The 19,738-nt window shown below is 52.5% G+C and overlaps 1 protein-coding gene across 6 annotated transcripts in view; it reads left to right on the plus strand.

Moving 5' to 3' along the window:
* The window catches only part of Ppfia1 (PTPRF interacting protein alpha 1), a 78,992-nt gene that overhangs the window by 17,495 nt on the left and 41,759 nt on the right, over positions 1-19,738 (plus strand). For all 6 annotated transcript variants that reach the window (XM_029557112.1, XM_008854975.3, XM_017794832.2 and 3 more), the window contains exons 2-6: positions 15,819-15,920; positions 16,406-16,570; positions 18,136-18,210; positions 18,542-18,643; positions 18,803-19,024. In XM_029557112.1, the coding sequence (XP_029412972.1) occupies positions 15,819-15,920; positions 16,406-16,570; positions 18,136-18,210; positions 18,542-18,643; positions 18,803-19,024 (666 nt within the window). The remainder of the gene's footprint in view (positions 1-15,818; positions 15,921-16,405; positions 16,571-18,135; positions 18,211-18,541; positions 18,644-18,802; positions 19,025-19,738) is intronic.

A 19,738-nucleotide genomic window follows, 5' to 3' on the forward strand; every position in this document is an offset into this window, starting at 1 on the left:
CCTCTCCTCCTGGTCTCCCCCCCCCCCCTACCCTTTTTTTTAAAAAACTTCCCTCCCTTCTTTTTTTTTTTTTTTTTTTTTTTTCCAGCCAGGGTCTCCCTGTAGCCCCAGCTAGCCTGACTCACTGTGTAGACCAGGCTGGCCTCCATCTCACAGAGATCCACCTGCCTCTGCCTCCCGAGTTCTGGGATCAAAAGTGTGGCCACCACACTTGTCCTCTTTCTACTTTCTGACAATTTTTGTTTCCTATCAGTCAATTCTTAGCCTGTGATAAAATGAACGTTGACCTTGACTGTATATATATTTTTAGGATGACTGAATATGCTAGAACAATAGAGAAGGAATGGGAGCTGGAGGGATGGCTCAGCAGTTAAGAGCACTGGCTGCTCTTGTAGAGGACCTAGATTTGGTTCCTAGCACCCACATGGCAGCTAACAACTGTCCACAACTCCAGTTCCAGGGGATCTGACGCCCTCTTCTGACTTCCCTGGGCACTGCATGACATGGGTGCACCTACAAACATGCAGGCCATGCAGGCAGTGCACTCATACACATAAAATAAAATAAAATAAAGTAAATGAACTATCTTAAACATAGAGCAGGGATTAGAAACGACATGTGGCTTCGTGAGCTAGTAGTAGCCTCCCCTCCTCTGCCATGTACAGCCGGACGCCATGAAAACATGGTCCCAGTGGAGAGTGGCCTTGGTTTGTAACCTCTTGGGGCCTGGGGTTATTTCTCTGCAGAGTAGAGGGTGGTGGACTCTGTGTATCAAAGCCAGCACTAAAGACATATCTCTGCAAGGTCTTTTCAGAACACAGCAGTGCCCAGAACTGGGCAAGGGACTCTTGAAGGGTCCTAGGAGAACTCAGGGAAGCGTGGGACCTAGGTCATCTTGAGCGTCCCCTCCATTTCCGTGTTCTTTAAGTCACAGTCCTTAGAGGCCCTGACTGCATTCCAGTATCCACCTGTGGAAGACTGATTGGAGAAGGTGAGGTGAAGGTAGATAAGGCCAGTGGCCAGGAACACGCTGAAATCACAGGAGGGTCATGCTCACGTCCTCTGGAGGCCGGCAGGTGTTGGGGTCTCTGAACAGGCTACAATCTGTCTTGAATGTAGGACAGGAGGGAAGTGGGGAGTCCTGACTGCCTTGGTTTTTGTGGCTTATGGGGACTGCTTGCTAGAGCAGCATGGTTCCTGGCTGTGTGGACGCGCTCTGGCTCTGACTGGTGCCCATTTCTGCACTTTGCTGCAAGCCTTGTCTTAGGTTGTGGGAACAGCAGTATGCGTTCAGCTCCACCACATGCACAAACCGTCCACAGACTGGAGCTGTGAGTTGTCCTGTTTCAGGGTCCTGAAGGTTGGCTGTGGTGAAGAATGCTTTTCTCTGTGTTCATGTGATCATTGAGGAAAAATAGGGGAAAATTGCAAACACCACCAAGTGATCAGCACTTGTAGCACCATCTACCACCCCCCTCCCACCCCACCCCCCACTCCCTGGTAGCTCAGTGTTGGGTGACTGGCACTCTCAAATGTGCAGGGAGCCCCTAGCCTGTGGAGAGTGCGCAGAGATGAGTTACAGAAGGCCTCTGAGGAGGTCCCCTTGTCTGTGCAAACAAGGCTGTGTTCTCTGTGGAAGGTGCTGGTCTTGGTGCTATACCCTGTGCTGCTAACACTGCTGGGTCATGAGGCCAGTGGCCTTTGCAGGAGCCTCACTTCCATTCTGTAGCCAGGGAGCGGCTGATGTGTGGTAGGCCACACACAGGAGGGGCTCAGGATAGGCCTTGGCTTCAGCGTGGCTGAGCTGTGACAGACTGCAGAGCAGAGGAAAGCAGTCAGCATGCTCACAAGGCCTCTGCTGGACTGTCCCCTCACATCACTGCCCCGTTTTACTCCATCCCTGATGGTCTTCTGTTTCTATTAAGGAGACAGAGGCGAAAGTGTCACAGACAAGCGTGGGAGTAGGCAGGTTCCTCGCTACTGTGGGTGGCAGAAAGGCCCTCCCTCACTGATTGGTGATTAGGGTAAAGGCTTTAAATTGGAAAGAACGTGCGCATTTTTTTTTCTTGTGCAAATCATAGTGATACTTGTTCCCAAGCAAGGTTGTACAAAGAGTTAAGAAATTGCTGGAGGAGCTGGAGGTATGGCTCAGAGGTTAAGAGTACTGGCTGCTCCTCCAGAGGACCCTGGTTCAGTTCCTAGCTAATAGCTGTCCCTAACTCCAGCTCCAGGGGCCCCAACACCCTCTTCAGGCCTCTTAGGGCATCACACGACACTGCTGGCAAAACTCTCAGATACATGAAACTGGAATGAATGAATGAATGAATGAATGAATGAATGAATGAATTTTCTGGCAAGCATATTCCTGGAGAGAGTCTTTGTGCTCTTTGCAAACTCTTGAGTTCTTGGTGCTTCCTGGTTTCTGAGCTGTGGGTCTGCTGTACGGGCTGTTCTGGAAGAGCTGCTTGGAGCTGGTTTTCCTGGAGGGCACCTGCCTGGGCTTGGCAGCCGCCTGGTCTAAGCACTGCTGCAGGGCCTTGTGGGCAGTGACAGCAGCTCTGTGTTCTCTCCTGTTCTTGGGAGCACTCCCATAATCCTTCCACTGTAAAACATCCTTGCGATTTGGCTGAAAATGTTCAGTGCCACTGTGCAAGGAGATGACAGCACTTAGAAGACTGAGGTGGAGCCCGAGAACCTGGCAGCCTTCTGAAGGCACGTGGCAGCCTCCCTCTTAACTCAGCAGCAAGTTTCTCTTGTAGCATGGTTAGTGACATCCCGGGGACATGTGGAGGTGCTGCCATATTCATTCATGGCCCCTCTTTACTCTGGCACGGCGGCCTCTGGGGCTCTCTCCGCTTTAGGACAGGACTGCAGGAGGGATGGGGAGGCGGCTCAGCTGATAAAGACCTTAGCAAGCATAAGGACCTGTGTTCAGTCCCCAGAGTCCCTGACAAGAAGCTTCGAGTGGTTAGAATCCCAGCTTGGTGGGTTGGGTGGGGTGGGGTGGGAGTTGGAGATGGGGGAGCCCTTGGACTTGCTGGCAGGCAGTCTCCCCTACTTGCCTGCTTGGTGAGTTCCAGACCAGTGAGACACCATCTCAGAGGCAGACAGCTCCCGAGAAATAAACCCAAGGTTGACCTCTGACCTCCACCTGCATACTCACATCATACATACACATCACACACACAAAAGACTTGGAGAGGAAGCACCTGCTGTCGGAAGTGCTTGGTCATGGGCTGAGGGTGCGTCAGTGGTCGAGTGCTTAGCCGGCATTCAGAAGACCCCGGTTTCCCTCCTAGCCCTGCAGAAAAGGGAAACGGAGACAGGGCTGTGAGGACATCCCTCCTTTGGCTAGAGCAGTGTGCTCAGGCCGTGCTCATCACTGGGAAACCCATCAACATCCTCATCCTGCTCCCTCTGCTGTGACAGACACTGAAGACAAGCTGGTCACATCTCCACCTCTGCCATCACACAGCCTGTGCTTTGTGTCCTGGAGACATGGCCACACCGTCTCTTACCGTGTTCCCTCCTTTGAGCCTGCCTCTTTCTTGTCTCCCCAACGTCTTCCAGCATCCCTGCATCATCCCCACGCTGACCACCACTCTACAGGCTGTCTTCTCTGCACCCACAACCACCCTGCCTTTGGTACTCTAGTCCCTTCCATCCACTGCCCGTCTTGCCCAGTCTGGCCTTCCTGCTTCCTGTCCTGGCTCGTCTCTGCACTTGTGTTCTTCTCCCTAGTGCTCTGCACCCCAGCCAGTCTGCCCTCACCTGCCGCCTTGCTTACACCTGTGACATGTCACTGTCCTGCAGCTGCTTGGGAGGCCAGAGTCCAGCTTCTGTGGGGCTCCTGGGTGCTCCTCCTGTTCCTGTTGCCCAGAGGACGGGGCAGGGTGTGTGCTTGTGCTCACGTCTCTGCTATTTGCCTTTACTCCAGTTCTAATTGGTTGATTAATTGGTGACTGATGAGACAGGGTTTTGCTTTGTAGCCCAGGCTGGGCTGCCACAGCTGGCTTCTTTACTCCAGTTTTTAAGAAATGTTGGGGCTCAGTGGTTAAGAATACTGGCTGCTCTGGCGGAAGACCCGGGTTCGGTTTCCAGCACTCATGTGGCAGCTCACAACTATCTGTAACTTCAGTTCCAGGGGATCCAACAGCCTCCTCTGTCCTCTGAGCAGTGCACACATGTGTGCACTTTACACGCAGGCAAAACACTCATACACATAAAATGAAATGAATAAATTAATTAAAAATTAAAAAAAAGAATGCCTCAGCTCCTGGAGAAACACAAATGAACTGTGAGAATCAAGTGCAAATTGAGATCAGCCTTGAAGGACCAAGGAAAGATTGGTGGGTGGCAGCATCATGCTGAGTAGGCAAACAGCCCTCCCTCCTCTTAACTCCTCCATCTTCACGAGTGTGTGTGTGTGTGTGTGTGTGTGTGTGTGTGTGTGTTTTGTTTTGAGACAGGATCTCACCATGTACACCAGACTGGCCTAGAACTCAGACCTGCCTGCTTCTGCCTTCCAGCTTTTGGGGTCACAGGCATGTGCCACCAGGCCTGACTCAATCCTGTTTATTTTTAAAGATTTTTCTTTTATGTATATGAGTGTGGCCTGCATGTGTGTAAGTACACCATGTGTATACAGAGTCTTCAGAGGCCAGAAGACGGTGTTAGATCCCTTGCAACTGGAGTTACAGATGGTTGTTAGCTACCCTGTGGATGCTGGGAACCTAACCTGGGTCCTCTGTCAGAGCACGCTCTTAACTGAGCCATCACTCCAGTCCTGTGGGGGTTTTGGGCGTGTGTGAAAAGAGATTTACTCAATGCACACGGTTTGAAGTCTTGGGTCCCTAGCCTGTGTTCTAGCCTTGGCCAAGATAGTTCACTGCCAAGCTGTTATCTGTACAGTTGGGATGATGATATTATGGGCAGGTTTCTTGGGCACTCAGGCAAAGCACGCACCCCACACCTCCCAGAACACGCCCTTTAGCACTGGCTTTGTGGAATCTTCCTGAAGGCGACAGCAGACACTCAGACCTTTGCACCTTTCTGGACTTCCCCAGCCTGTCTCCTCCTTTGTAAAATAAGGTAATCCTGTGCCTTACTGGGTCGTTGAAAATATATGTTATAAAATATATGAACATATTTTGAAAACCCAAAACCATTAAATACAGAATTACAGTAATTGGTATCTTGTGAGTGCTTAGTACCTCCAACCATTCTGTTTTTGTTCAGTAAGTTATTTGAATTACTAGTGCTAGGCAAAGCCAGCATGGTGGTGGTGGCCGTGCCGGTTCCCAGCACGGAGGCTGGAGGGTACTGTGAATCCGGGCCAGGCTAGTCTAGACTACAGAGTGAAACCGTCTTAAAGCACAAAACCCACACAAAAGAGCTTTTCTTCCTCCCCCCCCCCTTTTTTTTTTCTTTTTTGAGACAGGATCTCGTGTAGCCCAGGCTGGCCTTAAACTCGCTATGTAGCTGAAGATGACCTTGAATTTCTGATCCTCTGGCCTCTACCTCTGCACTGATGGGATCACAGGCATGGGCCACCATGTGGTGGTTTATTCAGCACTGGGGATGGAACCCTGGGCCTCATGCCTGCTCAGAAAACAGTAGCAACTGAGCTGCAGCCCAGCCTCTCCTTCTTGCATTTGTATTTCTCTTTGCCAAGCTTAATGGACACATACAGCGAAAACCTTTAATAAGATGCCTTTGGTTAGTATTGTTGCTGATTTCCTCTCAAGCTGCCTGCTTGTTAAGTTAGAGGGCGACACTGCTTATGGCCGAGCATGCTGGTCACTGGCCTACAAAGCCGAAGCACCCAGAACCCTGGCAGCTGAGGGAGACCATGTCACAGTAGCATTCTGTCCTGATCAACGTCATGCGTACTTGTGTGTGGACAAGCACACTTTGCTAGGCTCTTTGCCCTGGCTGGGCATTTGGACAGTGAAGGAGACCTTTGTGGTGGTGCGGGTGGGCTGCAGCAGTCGCAGGTGAAGTGTCCGTGCTTGTCCGCCGAGAGCCTTCACACGCAGACACGGTGGAGCTGCCCCAGCCTCTGGTTGGGGTCAGTCACGTGCCGCAGGTTGTGGGCTTCCTGCAGCAGCTGTGGAGTGGGAGCTGAGTCTCTGGAAGGTACAGGAAGGCTGCGGGAGGAGGGTGGACTTGAATAGCAGAGACCTCGAGGGCCCCTGAACCCTTGTGTGGGAGGATGGTGATGGGCAGTTTGCACAGGCAGAGGGACGACTGTGTGCACAAGCAGAGGGACTACTGTGTGGGACTGAGGCGGGGCGGGCCCAGACTCTTCCTGGCTTGACAATAGTCCTTTCTTCTTACCTTCCACCAGTGGGTTATGGCCTTTCCTGTAGGCAGTATCATTCTTCTCAGAAAGCTGAAAGAGTTGAGGCCTTTGAAGTTCAGTTTACTTACAACATGCAGCTGTAGCTGGATGGCCCCAAATACTAGAGCATTGATGTCCTTGGCTGTGGGCAGAGCATAGGAAATGCTGTAGAGCAGCTGTCCATACCCAAGTGCTCAGTCCTCTTGTCTTCCAAGCCATCAAGAACCAGGCAGAGAACCCCTGGCAAGACACTGTAGGTTCCAGTTTCCCACCTACCCCTTGATGCATTCTGGAACACCTGTGTGCCAACTCAGCGCCTACCTCCCTGACCCGGTGCCTGCAAGGCTGTGCCAGAGGAGAAGAGACCTCCGTTCTGCTTGCCTGTGGTGGCTGGGCTGCGGTTTTAGGCATGGTCTCCTGTCTTTGCTCCAGTGCTGGCCAGTATGTCCTGCACCCTTTCGGGGCTGCATGGCAGCTCTAGACATGGATGCAGTGTCTAGTGACCACGTGTGTCAGTGGGCTGCCCTTTAGTAGAGCCTGGCAGGAACATGTCGGTCAGAGTGACTCTTACCAGCAGTGCAGCCTGGCTGCGTCCCTGAAGGCAGAATTTGAGAGGTGCCTGAGAGCATTGGGCCTGGTGAGAATGTGGTGTGCCCCCTTCCCAGGTGTCTCACCCTCAGGGCCTTTTTCATCCTGTCTTGTATAATAAAGTGGGCAGATATAAGCCCGCACCTCCCAGGGCTCTGTAGGCTGCTCCAGCAAGCAACCTGAACCTGTGGAAGGGGTTGCAGGAACCCCAACACACAGGTTACAATCTGAGGGGCTGTAGTTGGCACCTGTCAGGTGTGTGGAGGATGCAGTGTTGTGGGTGCAACCCTCACCTGTGGGATCTAGTATCTCCCCAGAGTTGGATTGAATCAGGAAACCCGACAGCCAGTGTTGAAGTGGTTGTGTGGGATCACCCCCAATCTGGTGTGGGAAGTGGATGTGTGAGATCACCCCCAATCTGGTGTGGGAAGTGGATGTGTGAGATCACCCCCAATCTGGTGTGGGAAGTGGATGTGTGAGATCACCCCCAATCTGGTGTGGGAAGTGGATGTGTGAGATCACCCCCAATCTGGTGTGGGAAGTGGATGTGTGAGATCACCCCCAATCTGGTGTGGGAAGTGGATGTGTGGGATCACCCCCAATCTGGTGTGGGAAGTGGATGTGTGAGATCACCCCCAATCTGGTGTGGGAAGTGCTTGGGTGGGAACTCCCCCATCTTATGTGGGAAGTGTTGAGTGGCCATGTGAGAACAGGAAGAACATTGCGGATTCTCCATCCTCATTGGCCAGTAAGGCCAGCATGATGTCACTCTGTCAGAGCAGTGGGAAGTTATTCCAGGGCCCTGCCCTCAGGGTGGCCTCGACTGCTAGGCCACAGAGCTAGACAGTGGTGCTTCCCACACCCCATGCCGTCCCATGCTGAGTGTCCTGTTTGTCATCCCAACATCACAGGGTGTGGCCACCGTGGCAGGACATAGCAGCAGTTTGGAGGCATGTGGAGGACTAGCCTGGAGTCCTGCAGGCAGAACAGATAGTTCTTTCCAAGCTGGGATGCCATGGGATGCCCAGACAGCACTCCTGAGGGTCAGCTTGTCAAATGAAGAGAACAGTCGCAGTATTTTGTGGAGAGCTTTTAGGTACGTGTGGTGGAGCTGCTGGTAGGTGCACATGCACAGTACTTAGCACTACTGGGAACCCTTCACAGGAGACCTGGGATTCCAGTTAGTTCTCATCTCAGAATGGCTAGAGCAGGCAAAAGCTTGTCATGGGGAAGTGGGAGAGTGCTTACTGAGAACCGCCCCCGATGGGACTTGGGCTGTGGTGTACATGTAAACCCTGCTATGGTCTCTGCTGCTGTATAATAGGACGATGTCTCACTGTGCTCACCAAGGCCGGATGGAGGTTTCAAGAGGCAGACCTTGCAGCCAGGCATGGTAGTGCATACCTGTCATCCCAGCACTCAGGTGGAGGCAGGGGGATCAGGAATTCAAAGTCATCTTCACCTGCATAGTGAGTTGGAGGCCAGCCTGGGCTATAGTAGACCCTATCTCAAGAACAAAACACACGAGCAAGGAGAAGAAAGAGGGCTTGGCAGCCTGCTTGGCGCCTTGGGATGCCATCAGCCCTGCAACTGAGCCAATGGAGGGCATTCCTTGCCCATCTGTGCATCCTTTTGATTGCATGTGACCTTTAACTTTGTTCTTAAAACATAAACACCCTCTTGTTTGTTACAGATGCATTGAGGATGGACAGAGAAAAGCTAATGTGTCTGGTGCTCTGACTGACCAAAGCAGGTGGAACTGCACACACCCTCTGAGCCCATCCCCGCCCCCACTTAGGTGTGTGGCTCGGCATAGCCCAGTGCTCCTTTAGTGTTTTCCATTGGAATCTTCAGTGGCACAGAACGATGCGCAACAGAGCCCATCTGAGTGCGTAGGTTTTGGCAGTCAGGTGCCCTAGTGATGAGGAGTGGAAGGGAATTGGCTGAGGGTTAGACACTTCCCTGCTTGAATGAGCCGCAGGACAGATTTCCCATGCTGGCGGGAAGTGGTCACACCAGCATTTCAGTTCCATGCAGTAGTGTGGCGCCCTCAGGAGCACCAGCAAAGAAGGTTGCATTGTCAGGAATGGGGCTTATCTGGAGAGGCAGTGGTGCAGCGCCAGAGCCAGCTTTGTGGGTCCATCGCTACCTGGCCGCGATGCACTAGGCAGGCCTCACACACAGCCAGTTTCAGGTAGGAATGCAGAGTGCATCCCCTTAGCCTCCTCAGCTACAGAGCCAGAAGTTTTTTGCCTCAGCCACATGTGTGAAAGAACCCGACCTTCCTGCTCTTCGTAAAAACCACAGGCCTGGCTGCTTGGCCTCTTGTTGGTGTGGGGCTGGGGTTGAGCCCACAGTCAGCTTTGGACTTTAGCTGTGGTTGGTGTCGGTGGGCTCTTTAGCCCGCAGCAGAGATTATCTCTGGGAGATGGCCCAGGCCCAGGGAAGGTTAAGACAAGAGGCAGGGGCTCCTGGGTTCTCAGGTGACAATCGGTTTGTCTTTACAAGTAGTATGCTGGATAGCTTTAGTGTCAACTTGACACACCTGGGTTGAGGGATCCTCAATTGGGGAATTTCCTTCATTGAACTGGCCTGTGGCCATGTCCATGGGGCATCTTCTTGATGGTTGAGTGATGTGGGAGGGCCCAGCCCACTGTGGGTGGTGCCACCCCTGGGCAGGTGGGCCTGTGTTGCATAAGAAAGCAGGCTGAGCAGGGGCCAGGCAGCAAGCCAGTAAGTAGCATTCCTCCACAGCCTGTGCTCCAGCTCCTGCCTCCAGGTTCCTGCCCTGAGTTCCTACCTTGGGCTCCTGGATGAACTGTGACCTGGGAGATGTAAGCTGAATAAACCCTTTCCTCCCCAAGTTGGTAGTGGTCAGAGTGTTTTGTCACAGCAGTGGAGAACAAACTAGAACTAGTAGTTTGTGAGCTGTGAGGAATCTGTGGGTACCCTGAATCTAGGCTGTTCTTGGAAGACTTTCCTTAGCCAAGATAAACCACAACAAGTGTAGGCTGCAAATCCAGACAGTCCCCAGAGTGTGGTGACAGCTGCCACGTGTGTCAGCAGGCTCCTGTTTGGGGAAGAGGATGCTGTGAAGAGGTGACCCCAAGGGACCGCAGTGACTTCACAGAGTGACCAGCCAGTGCAGCTCCAGCTCCAAGTCACGTCCCTGTGAAGGGTTGTCTGGTGCCAGCAGCGGCCACTACCTGGCAGTGGGTGGCATGGGTGGGGTTTTGTGTCACTGTCAGTACTGGCTTTGGCAGAACAAAGTCTCCTCACTCAAGTCTTGTAGGTGAATGAGCCTGAATCAAGGAGGGACTCGGGTGGTTCCCTGAGGTCAGAAAGGTCCGTTTCCAACGTGTAAGCACAGGGAGTTAGTGACTGGAAAGCTGTTAGTGACTGGAACGGCCATCCCACCCCCAGGACTGTTGACTCGGGGTGAGGCCCAGGCAGCAGCTGTGTTCACTTGCAGGTGGCCTTTATGTACAGGCCAGGCCTGCTGTGTAGGCTGCGCCCTGCCACCCGAAAACCTGGGCTTGGTGTGGTCTGTCTGCTGAAACCAGAGCCCAGGGGCAGGTGTCATGTTTCTACCTGGCAGCTTCCCCTTTGAGGGTGGCTTGCATCAACCATCACCATCACTTGGGCACAACACACTAACCAGGTGGACCTGGGTGTCAGGCACTGCACTGTGGGCCTGGGCTCTGCCTGCAGGAACCCTCAGGCTAGCAAGAAGGTGCACAGATCTGGGGCTGGAGGTGGGCTGTGTGAATACCTAATGGGGGAAGTAGAGGCAGGCCTCTGCAGGGGGTGCCCTGAACCCTGAACTAAAGGGCGGGCAGCAGCTGGTCTGGACAAGTGGATCTGAGCAGACTCCCCAGCCATGGTGAGATGCAGAGCAGAGATGTAGAGGAGCAGGGCAGATGGAGGAGCCCTGGGCTCCTGTGTCAGGAGTTGTGGGAGGCCAGCCTAGCAGGACAGGGTCACTGGCAGAGCCGCTGCTGTTCTGTGCCCAGGGGTTCAGGCTGCCTGACAGCAGCATGAGGGTTAGTGAGGGGCAGGCCCAGATGCTCATGGTGTATTTGGCTGTGTGGAGGGGCCACTGCTTCACACCAGTGTCAGAGGACATGGAGGAGGTTTGATCTTGACCTAAGATCCCAAAGGAATCTCAGCACAAGTCTCAGGTTGTAGTTTGTTTCAGAAAGAGCAGAGGACAGATTGGAAGGAGGGAGGGAGACCCAGGAGCTAGGCAGCTTCGTAGCAGACCAAGGAGGCGTGGTGGCCTGATGGAGTGGGGCCAAGGCAAGGGAAGTAGATGATTCCCAAAGACACATGTGGGAGGCGTGCTCAACAGTGCCCAGCCGCCAGTGATGTGGGGAGAAGGACGCAACATGCTGGGTAGGCATCTGGCCTTGGTGGCAGGGTGCTGATGCCCAGTGGGCCAGGACTGAGGAGGAGCTAGAGATGGGCAGGAAGAAGTGATGAGCCCAAGAGAGAGACACTGGAGCCCTGTGAGATTTCCAACTGGAGAGTGGAGGGAGTGCAGGTTGCAGGTGGGCCAGGCAGGTATGGTCATCCCAGGGGCACCTGTGTTTGTAGTGCAACTAGGAAATGGGGTGTGTGGGTGGCATCTGGCAGCCCCTGCACCCTAGCAGGCCAGATCACAAAGGGATGGAAGTGGGCTTGTGTGCCTAGTGGAGAGGTGGCCTGTGTTGGCTGGAGCTCTTCTAGGGAGGCAATGGGCGGACGCCAGGCTGTACAGATGGCAGTCTGGGAGCAAGACCTCAGGCCAGGGAGTTCCACCAAGTCCTGAGTCTCTGTGGACAGGCCTGTCCTGAGTTTCTGCCTTTTTCTGCCTTGTTTAGAAAGAAGGCACTTATTTATTTAGTTAAGAGTGTTATGCCTGTGTGTGTAAGTGCACCTGTATTGTACCGTGCCTGTGGAGGACAGACGAGAGCATCAGATCCCCTTGAATTGGAATTATGGATGTTTGTTAGCTGCCATGTGGGTGCTAGGACCTGTCTTTTTGCAAGAATAGTGCTCTTAACCACTGAACCATCTCTCCAGCCTCGGCACTCATCTTTAAAAAAAAATTAATGGGGCTAGAGAGATGGCTCAGTGGTTAAAAGCCACCCACATGATGGAACCATCTATAACTCCAGTTCTAGGGGATCCAGTACCCTCTACTGGCCTTTATGGGCATTGCTTGACACTGGTGCACTTACATAGATGCAGGCAGTACACTTATACACATAAAATGAAAGTATAAAAACTTGGAACTGGAGAGGTGGCTCAGCGGTGAAGAGCACTGGCTACTCTTGCAGAAAACCTAGGTTTGAATCCCAGCACCCACGTGGCAGCTAACAACCATCCATAACTCCAGTTCCAGGGGATTCGACGCCCTCTTCTGACCTCCCCGGGCATTGCATAACACAGGTGCACTTTCATACACACAGGCAATACACTCATACGTGTAAAATAGAGGAAAAATAATAAAAACGAAATATTAAAAAAACTTTTGTAAGTTTTATTGTGTGTATGTGTATGTATATGTGTGCACATCCCATGGTATGTGTGGAAGTCAGAGGACACCTCCACTCTGTGTTCTAGGAGTTCATCAGCACAGTGTAAAGCCAAGTTCTTGAACCAATTTTAGTGATTAATGTTATTTTCTCTCTGAAACCACTTAATGTCTAATGAAAATGCAACTTTGTATTGCTCAGACTTACATTTCAGTTATATAATTAAAAATATATTTATGGGGCTGGAGAGATGGTTCAGTGGTTAAGAGCACTGGATGCTCTTGCAGAGGACCCAGGTTCAAATCCCAGCACCCACATGAGAACTAACAACTGTCCTTAACTCCAGTTCCAGGGGATCCGATGCCCTCTTCTAACCTCTGAGGCATGCACAGCATGGGTGCATTTCCATACATGTAGGCTATACACTCACACACAGAAAATACAGTGTTAAAAAGTGTGTGTGTGTGTGTGTGTGTATGTGTGCACGCATGTGTGCACACATGCAGAGGCTGTCTGAAGGAGTTGTCAGCCACTGACTGTGGGTCCTGGCAACAAAACTCTGGTTCTCTGCAAGAGCAGCAAGCACTCTTAACTACTAAGCCATGTCTCCAGCCCCTCAGATTTACATTGTAGATAAAAGACAACAACAATACCTGTTTATTATGTCTGTTCAGTTTCAGAAAACTACTGAAAACTTTATAGTAAATACCAGTAAATAGCCTGCAGCCCTGGCGACCTCGGGCTGTGGTGAGAGTGGTGAGGGGCCTGGAGCCTCTGCAGCCTGGGCTGGCCTAGGCAGGGCCTTGGCCCATGGTCCTGGCAGCTCGGGGTGAGTGCTGTCTGGGATGTTCCTGGGACGTCCTGCTCTTGGTTGAATATGTCCTCTGGCCCTCCTGTTCCTACCTTCCTAGTGCTGGCGTCACAGGGCTGTGCCATCACACCTGGTTGAGCTTAACTTTTTTAAAGAGTATTTTTTTTAATGTTTTTGTTTTTGCCTGCATATATGTAAGTGCACCTGTGTCATACAGTGCCTACGGAGGTCAGAAGAGGGCATTGGATCCTCTAGAACTGTAGTTACGAACAATTGTTAGCCACTGTGGGTGCTGGGAACCGAACTCAGGTCCTCTGCAAGAGCAGCCTGTGCTCTGCTGAGCCATCTCTCCAGCCCCTTGGCTTTTTTTTTTTGATCCTCCGGCCTCCACCTCTTGAGTGCTGGAATTACAGCTTGAACTCTTGATCCTCCTCCACACCTCTTGAGTGCTGGAATTACAGATGTGCACCAATTTATGGGATGATGGAAATGAACCCGAAAAGTGGTACGTGGACAGTTGGGACCCTAAGTGGTAATAATCTCAATCTATTGCACATACTTGAAAGCTCTTTTTTTTTATTTTAATTTTTATTTTTTTGGTGTGGTGGCAATTACACAGGGGCATAGCTTGGGACTGTTGAATCTCTGGGAAATACATTTATTCATATCACACATTTATGTATTTACATGGTTAAGAACTCTTAGCGTGCAAGGTGGAGGCAGTAGGAGAATGGCGGCCATGGGGTCTTTTGGGGGAGTCTTTTGAGGAGGATGAAGGCTGGAGTGGGGTGTGCGAGGCTGTGATCCCAGCACCCTTGGAGGCTGTGGCAGCTTGAGGCCAGCTGGGGCTGCACAGTGAGACTCTACCATAAAAATAATAACAGCAGGCTGCTTGCTTCTGCTACCCAGAGAGATGGAGCTCAGCCAGGGAATGATGCAGGCTGTGTGGGCCCAGGGCGCCACGGGCCCTTCTACATCCCTCCTCTGTCCTTCCCGCATCCCAGCAGTACCTGCTGCTGTGGCTAGTGCAGGCTAGGAGGCACCCTGCAGCCTCAGGCCCTCATGCTGCATCTTGGGGAAAGGGGAAAGGTAGCATTTGTCCATTGTCAGCATGAGAAAATAGAATGCTGACCATCGTCCCTCATGACCACCATCTACCACCATCTCATGCCTCCTCTCTCTGGCTCTAAGTCCCATGACCTCCATTGTTGTCGTCCTGTTCCCCCTGGGGTTCCTCCCCACGTGGTACTGTCCCGTCTGCCATCTTACTCAAGGCCATGCTTCTCAGCCTCTTGCCCCTGTCTTCACACTGCCACTGCCTGGCCCTTCCCACGGCGCAGGGTCCCTGCATCTGCAAGCATCTGTCCCGTGTTCTGGAAGGCCATCCTCCTCAGCAGCCCCCTTTCTCCTCCCCCTGCTGCTGGTTCTGACTGTGCTGCTGGCCTCCGTCCCTCAGTCCAGTTATCATGGTGCTGCAGCTGACACTGTGCCAGGGTTACCACTGGCTTCCATCTCAGCCCAGTCACCATGAGTCAGCTGACTTGTCCTACCAGCTTCTGCCTCACTGACCCCTGGGGCTCCTCCATGTGTCAGACTGTCCAGGCTTGACCCTTGCAGCCTGGTGTCAGCATCCTGTCCCCAATATGCCAGTCTGCGCCCCTCTCTGATTCTGTCCCCGAGTGGGTGTCTCAAACAGCATGTCCAATCCTCTGCCTTCAGAGTGTGGCCCCATCACTGCACTCTGTGGCCTCCCGAGCCACCCTTGGGCCAGAATCTCTACCCGTCCTCACAGTATGCATAGGATGCCATGTCTCCTGACTCAACTCCTTTAGGCCCTAAAGCCCCTGCTCTGGGCTCCTTTCAAAACTCGCCATGGCTGCCTCTCTGCTAGCCTGTGCTGTCTTGAGCACTCTTTCCTGGTCTTCACAGAGGCCCTGCTGCCAGGCCAGGTTTGGGTGGTCACCATGGTCACAGCAGAGAGACACCAACCTAGCTTTTGAGTGAGGTTGATAAGCCGCAGTGACTCACCACCTCCTTGAGAAGCTCCCAGGTCTTCAGCTCTGTGCCGTCTCCTCTGCCTCCCTTTAGCTGGTCCCCTAGAATCATCGCTCTTTCCACTCTCCCTCACAGGCCTGGGTTTGGTTCTGCCCTTAGGCCCAGGCCTTGGTGGGTCATAGCTGGGGCAGAGTTTCTAGAATTGCCCCATTCAGTCACTCTTCCTATTTTGAAGGTCTGATTGATCTGTATCAGGTAGGCCTTTATGCCTCCTTTTTCTTAAAAAAAAATCCACCAGAAACACTGGCAGGTGGTCTGGGTCATCTAGTGGTCCTGGGTCACACATCTGTGGGGCACTGGTCTCTGCATGCTCCGTTCCGGTCTTCTGAGTGCTCCAGACCCAGGGTGGATGGGAGGAGTCCTGGTGAGGGTCTGAGGCCTTGAAGCCATGGATAAGCCGGCCGTCTCCCTTTCTCTGGAGGATGGAGTGACGGTGTGTGTGTCATGTGTCCCCTCGCTGTCTGCCCGAGCTCATTTGCTCTCCTGTGCTTTGCTGCCCTAGGAGTTTGCTGCGCTCACTAAAGAACTCAATGTGTGCCGTGAGCAGCTCTTGGAGAGGGAAGAGGAGATCGCTGAGCTGAAGGCAGAAAGGAACAACACCCGGGTCAGTCCTGGGCTCATCTGCCTCTGCCTTCCCCTGAGCAGAGTGTGGGCCGTCACCCAGTGAGGGCCCTCACCGTGGAGCTTACAGTGCCACAGTTCAGCTGAGCACTCTCTTCTGGCTTTCTGCTGAACTGTGTGGGCTATGGGTGCTCTCCCGTGAGGACGGGGACCACGGGGGGCTGTCCTGTGAGGCTGGGTCTGTGGGTGCTCTCCCGTGAGGATGGGGACGGGGGGGGGCTGTCCTGTGAGGATGGGTCTGTGGGTGCTCTCCCGTGAGGACGGGGGGCCGCAGGGGGCTGTCCTGTGAGGATGGGTCTGTGGGTGCTCTCCCGTGAGGACGGGGGGCCGCAGGGGGCTGTCCTGTGAGGATGGGTCTGTGGGTGCTCTCCCGTGAGGACGGGGGCCACGAGGGGCTGTCCTGTGAGGATGGGTCTGTGGGTGCTCTCCTGTGAGGACAGGGCTTTACGAGTGTCCTGGCCGTTGCAGCTACTGCTTGAACACCTGGAGTGCCTGGTCTCCAGACATGAGCGTTCCCTGCGGATGACAGTGGTGAAGAGACAGGCCCAGTCCCCTGCGGGCGTGTCCAGTGAGGTGGAGGTACTGAAAGCGCTGAAGTCCCTGTTTGAACACCACAAGGCCCTGGACGAGAAGGTACCATCAGCCACTGACAGTCTGACTTCGCGTACCCGAGACTTTGTGGGTGTCTTAGTCACTGGGTTTTGTAGCGCACACCTTTAATCCCAGCACTTGGGAGGCAGAGGCAGGCTGATATCTGTGAGTTCGAGGCCAGCCTGGTCTACATAGTGGAGACCCTGTCTCATAAAGACCAAAAAAATAAAAGAATTTGACACTAGGGGCTGCAGAGGTGGCTCAGGGGTTAAGAGCTTTAACTGCTCTTGCAGAGGACCTGGGTTCGATTCCCAGCACCCTCATTGCAGCTGACAACTGTCAGTAACTCCAGTTCCAGATCTGATGCCCTCTTCTGGCCTTTGGATATTGCATCCATGTGGTGCACTTACATACATGCAGAGAAAACACTCATACTCATAAAATAAAATGAATTTGAGCTCAGTGTGATTCTGCAAGTTTGTAATTCTAGCACTTGAGAGGCTGAGATGGGGAGTTACTGAGTCAAGACAAGCCTTGGTTCCACAGGTGGTACAGGGCAGCACAGCAAGACACCGTCTCAACTCTCCCGTCCCCACCAAAAATAAAAAGAATTCAGTGCTCTAATTTACTTAGGGGCAAGAATTTAAAATTACACCCCTGTAATCCCTGCACTCAGCAGACTAAGGCAGGAGGGTTACAAGTTCAAGGCCAGCCTGAACTATATAGCAGGACTGGAGGGAGGGTTCAGCAGTTGAGAGCACTGGCTGCTCTTTCAGAGGACCCAGTTGGGTTTCCAGCACCCACATGGCAGCTCACAGATGTCTGAAACTCCAGTTCCCTCTTCGGACCTCTGCAGGCATTACATGACACGGGTGCACTTACATATATGCAGACGAAACACTCATACATATAAAAATAAATAAATTTTAAATAAAGCTATCAGGCATGGTGATGCAAGCCTTTAATCCCAGTACTTGGAGGGCAGAGGCAGGTGGATCTCTTTAAGATCAAGGAGGGCCTGGTCTATATAGCAAGTTCCATACCAGCCAGGTCTTCGGGGAGACCCTGCCTTAAAAAATAAAAAACAGCTGGGGGGCTGGAGAGACGTCTCAACGGTTAAGAACACTGGTGGTTCTTTCAGAAGGCCCCGGGCTCGAATCCCAGCACCCATATAGCAGCTAACAACTGTCTGTAACTCCCATCCTAGGGGATCCAACAACCCCTCCTGACCTCCTTGGGCACGACACGGGTGCACTTACCTACATGCAGGCAATACACACATACACATAAAATAAAAATGATAAATAAAATTTAAAAATAAAACAGCTGGGCGTGATGGTTCACACTTCTAATCCCAGCACTTGGGAGGCAGAGGCAAGCAGATCTCTGAGTTCCAGGCCAGCTGGGGCTACAGGGAGAGACCCTGTCTCAAAAAGACCAAAAATCTAAAACAAAACAAAAAACAATTATGAGGATCAGTCTTCTTAACAGTGTTGACAGTGCTGTTGTGAAAGGCAGCGCGCAGCACGGTCGTGTGTTCACGTCACTGACGTGGTTAGGTCGGCTGTGCAGTGAGTACAAATGCACATACAAACCTTGCCTTGCAGGTGCGAGAGCGGCTCCGAGTCGCACTGGAGAGGTGCAGCTTGTTAGAGGAGGAGCTGGGTGCCACCCACAAAGAGGTGAGCTTGTCACTCTCACGAGATCAGGGGTTGGAACACTGGAATGGTTATTGTCCCCTGATTTTGAAAATGTACTAGACCTGTCATAGAAGTCAGGGAAGTCAGGAGTTACTGGCTTTGCTAGTTGTGGGTCAGCTGCAGTTAGAGGAGTGCAGTGTCAGCCTGCAGCCTCTTCTTTGTGCCCCTCTGTCCAGCAGAGGACAAGCGGTCTCTAGTGTTGGGGTCTCTAGTGCTCTCCTCTGGCTGTGCTGAGTAGTTTGCAGCCATGTACAGCCTTACTGATCTCTCTCACATGAAGTATTTCACTCTAGAAGTCAATCTTCTATCTTAGCTAATGATTCTCAAGGAACAGAATAATCAGAAGAAAACGCTGACGGATGGAGTGCTGGATGTGAACCATGAGCAGGAGAACACCCCGAGCACCAACGGCAAGGCAAGTCCCTGGCTCTCTGTTGGGTCTCTGACTTCGTTTTCTGTGCACAGCCCAAGTGACCTTGAGAGGTGTGTCCCCCGCAGAGCGCACGGGACCCTCTGAGGCCCGCTTCCTGGAGGTGTAGCAGATCGGGTCATAAGGCTGTGTCTTTCCCTCCAGAGATCTTCTGACGGTTCCCTGAGCCACGAGGAAGACCTGGCCAGAGTGCTGGAGCTGCAGGAAGTCATAGACAAGCAGTCAAGAGAGCAGAGCCAGATGAAGGAGCGTCTGGCCGCCCTGTCCAGTCATGTGGCAGAGCTGGAGGAGGATCTGGACACGGCCAGGAAGGACCTTATTAAGTCTGAAGAGATGAACACAAAGTTGCAACGTGATGTCCGAGAAGTGAGTGGCCAGTCCCGCCACCCTTGGATCGGCTAGCCTGACCCCTGGCTTCTTGCCCTTGTTCCTTACTGAACTCCTACATTTGTGCCCTTCCTCCTGTGCTGCCCTCATGAGTGAGCCCCACACCACCTCCAAGGCTGCTTGGTGTGGTGGTGTTTCAAGTTGGGCTCCTGCTAACGCATCCACCTAGCAGGAGACACTGGTGTTGGGTTGGTGCCTAGCCAGGAGAGATGCCCTGAGGCTTAGGCTATGTCGGCCTTCACTGACCCTCACAGGTGTGTGCAGTAATGGGGTCGAGCACACAGTGAGTATGTGGAACAGAGCCACACTGGGTTGTCAGCATCCTCATGTGAACAACCATTTCTTCCTGGGTAACTCTGAAGAGTGTGCTTGGTCATCATTAGAGTAGACATGACAGCTGGGACCTCCTTCTGTCGCTCTGAACCTGTCCTCTGTTGCCCGTGAGACCCTCCCACTGTTTCTAGCTCCTACCCTATTTCCTAAGTGACAGCAATCATATTTTTTTAATTTTTAAAATTTAAAAAAATATTGTTATTTATCTTTTATGTGTATGAGTGTATTGCCTACATGTATGTATGTGTATCCGTGTCGTGGAAATCAGAAGACTTTGGATTCCCCTGGAACTGGAGTTAAGGATGGTTCGTAGCCGCCATGTGGGTGCTGGGAATCAAACCCAGGTCCTCAGTCAGTGCT

Source organism: Nannospalax galili, unplaced genomic scaffold (assembly GCF_000622305.1).
Source record: "Nannospalax galili isolate Female #2095 unplaced genomic scaffold, S.galili_v1.0 scaffold1307, whole genome shotgun sequence".
Taxonomy (NCBI): Eukaryota; Metazoa; Chordata; class Mammalia; order Rodentia; family Spalacidae; genus Nannospalax; species Nannospalax galili.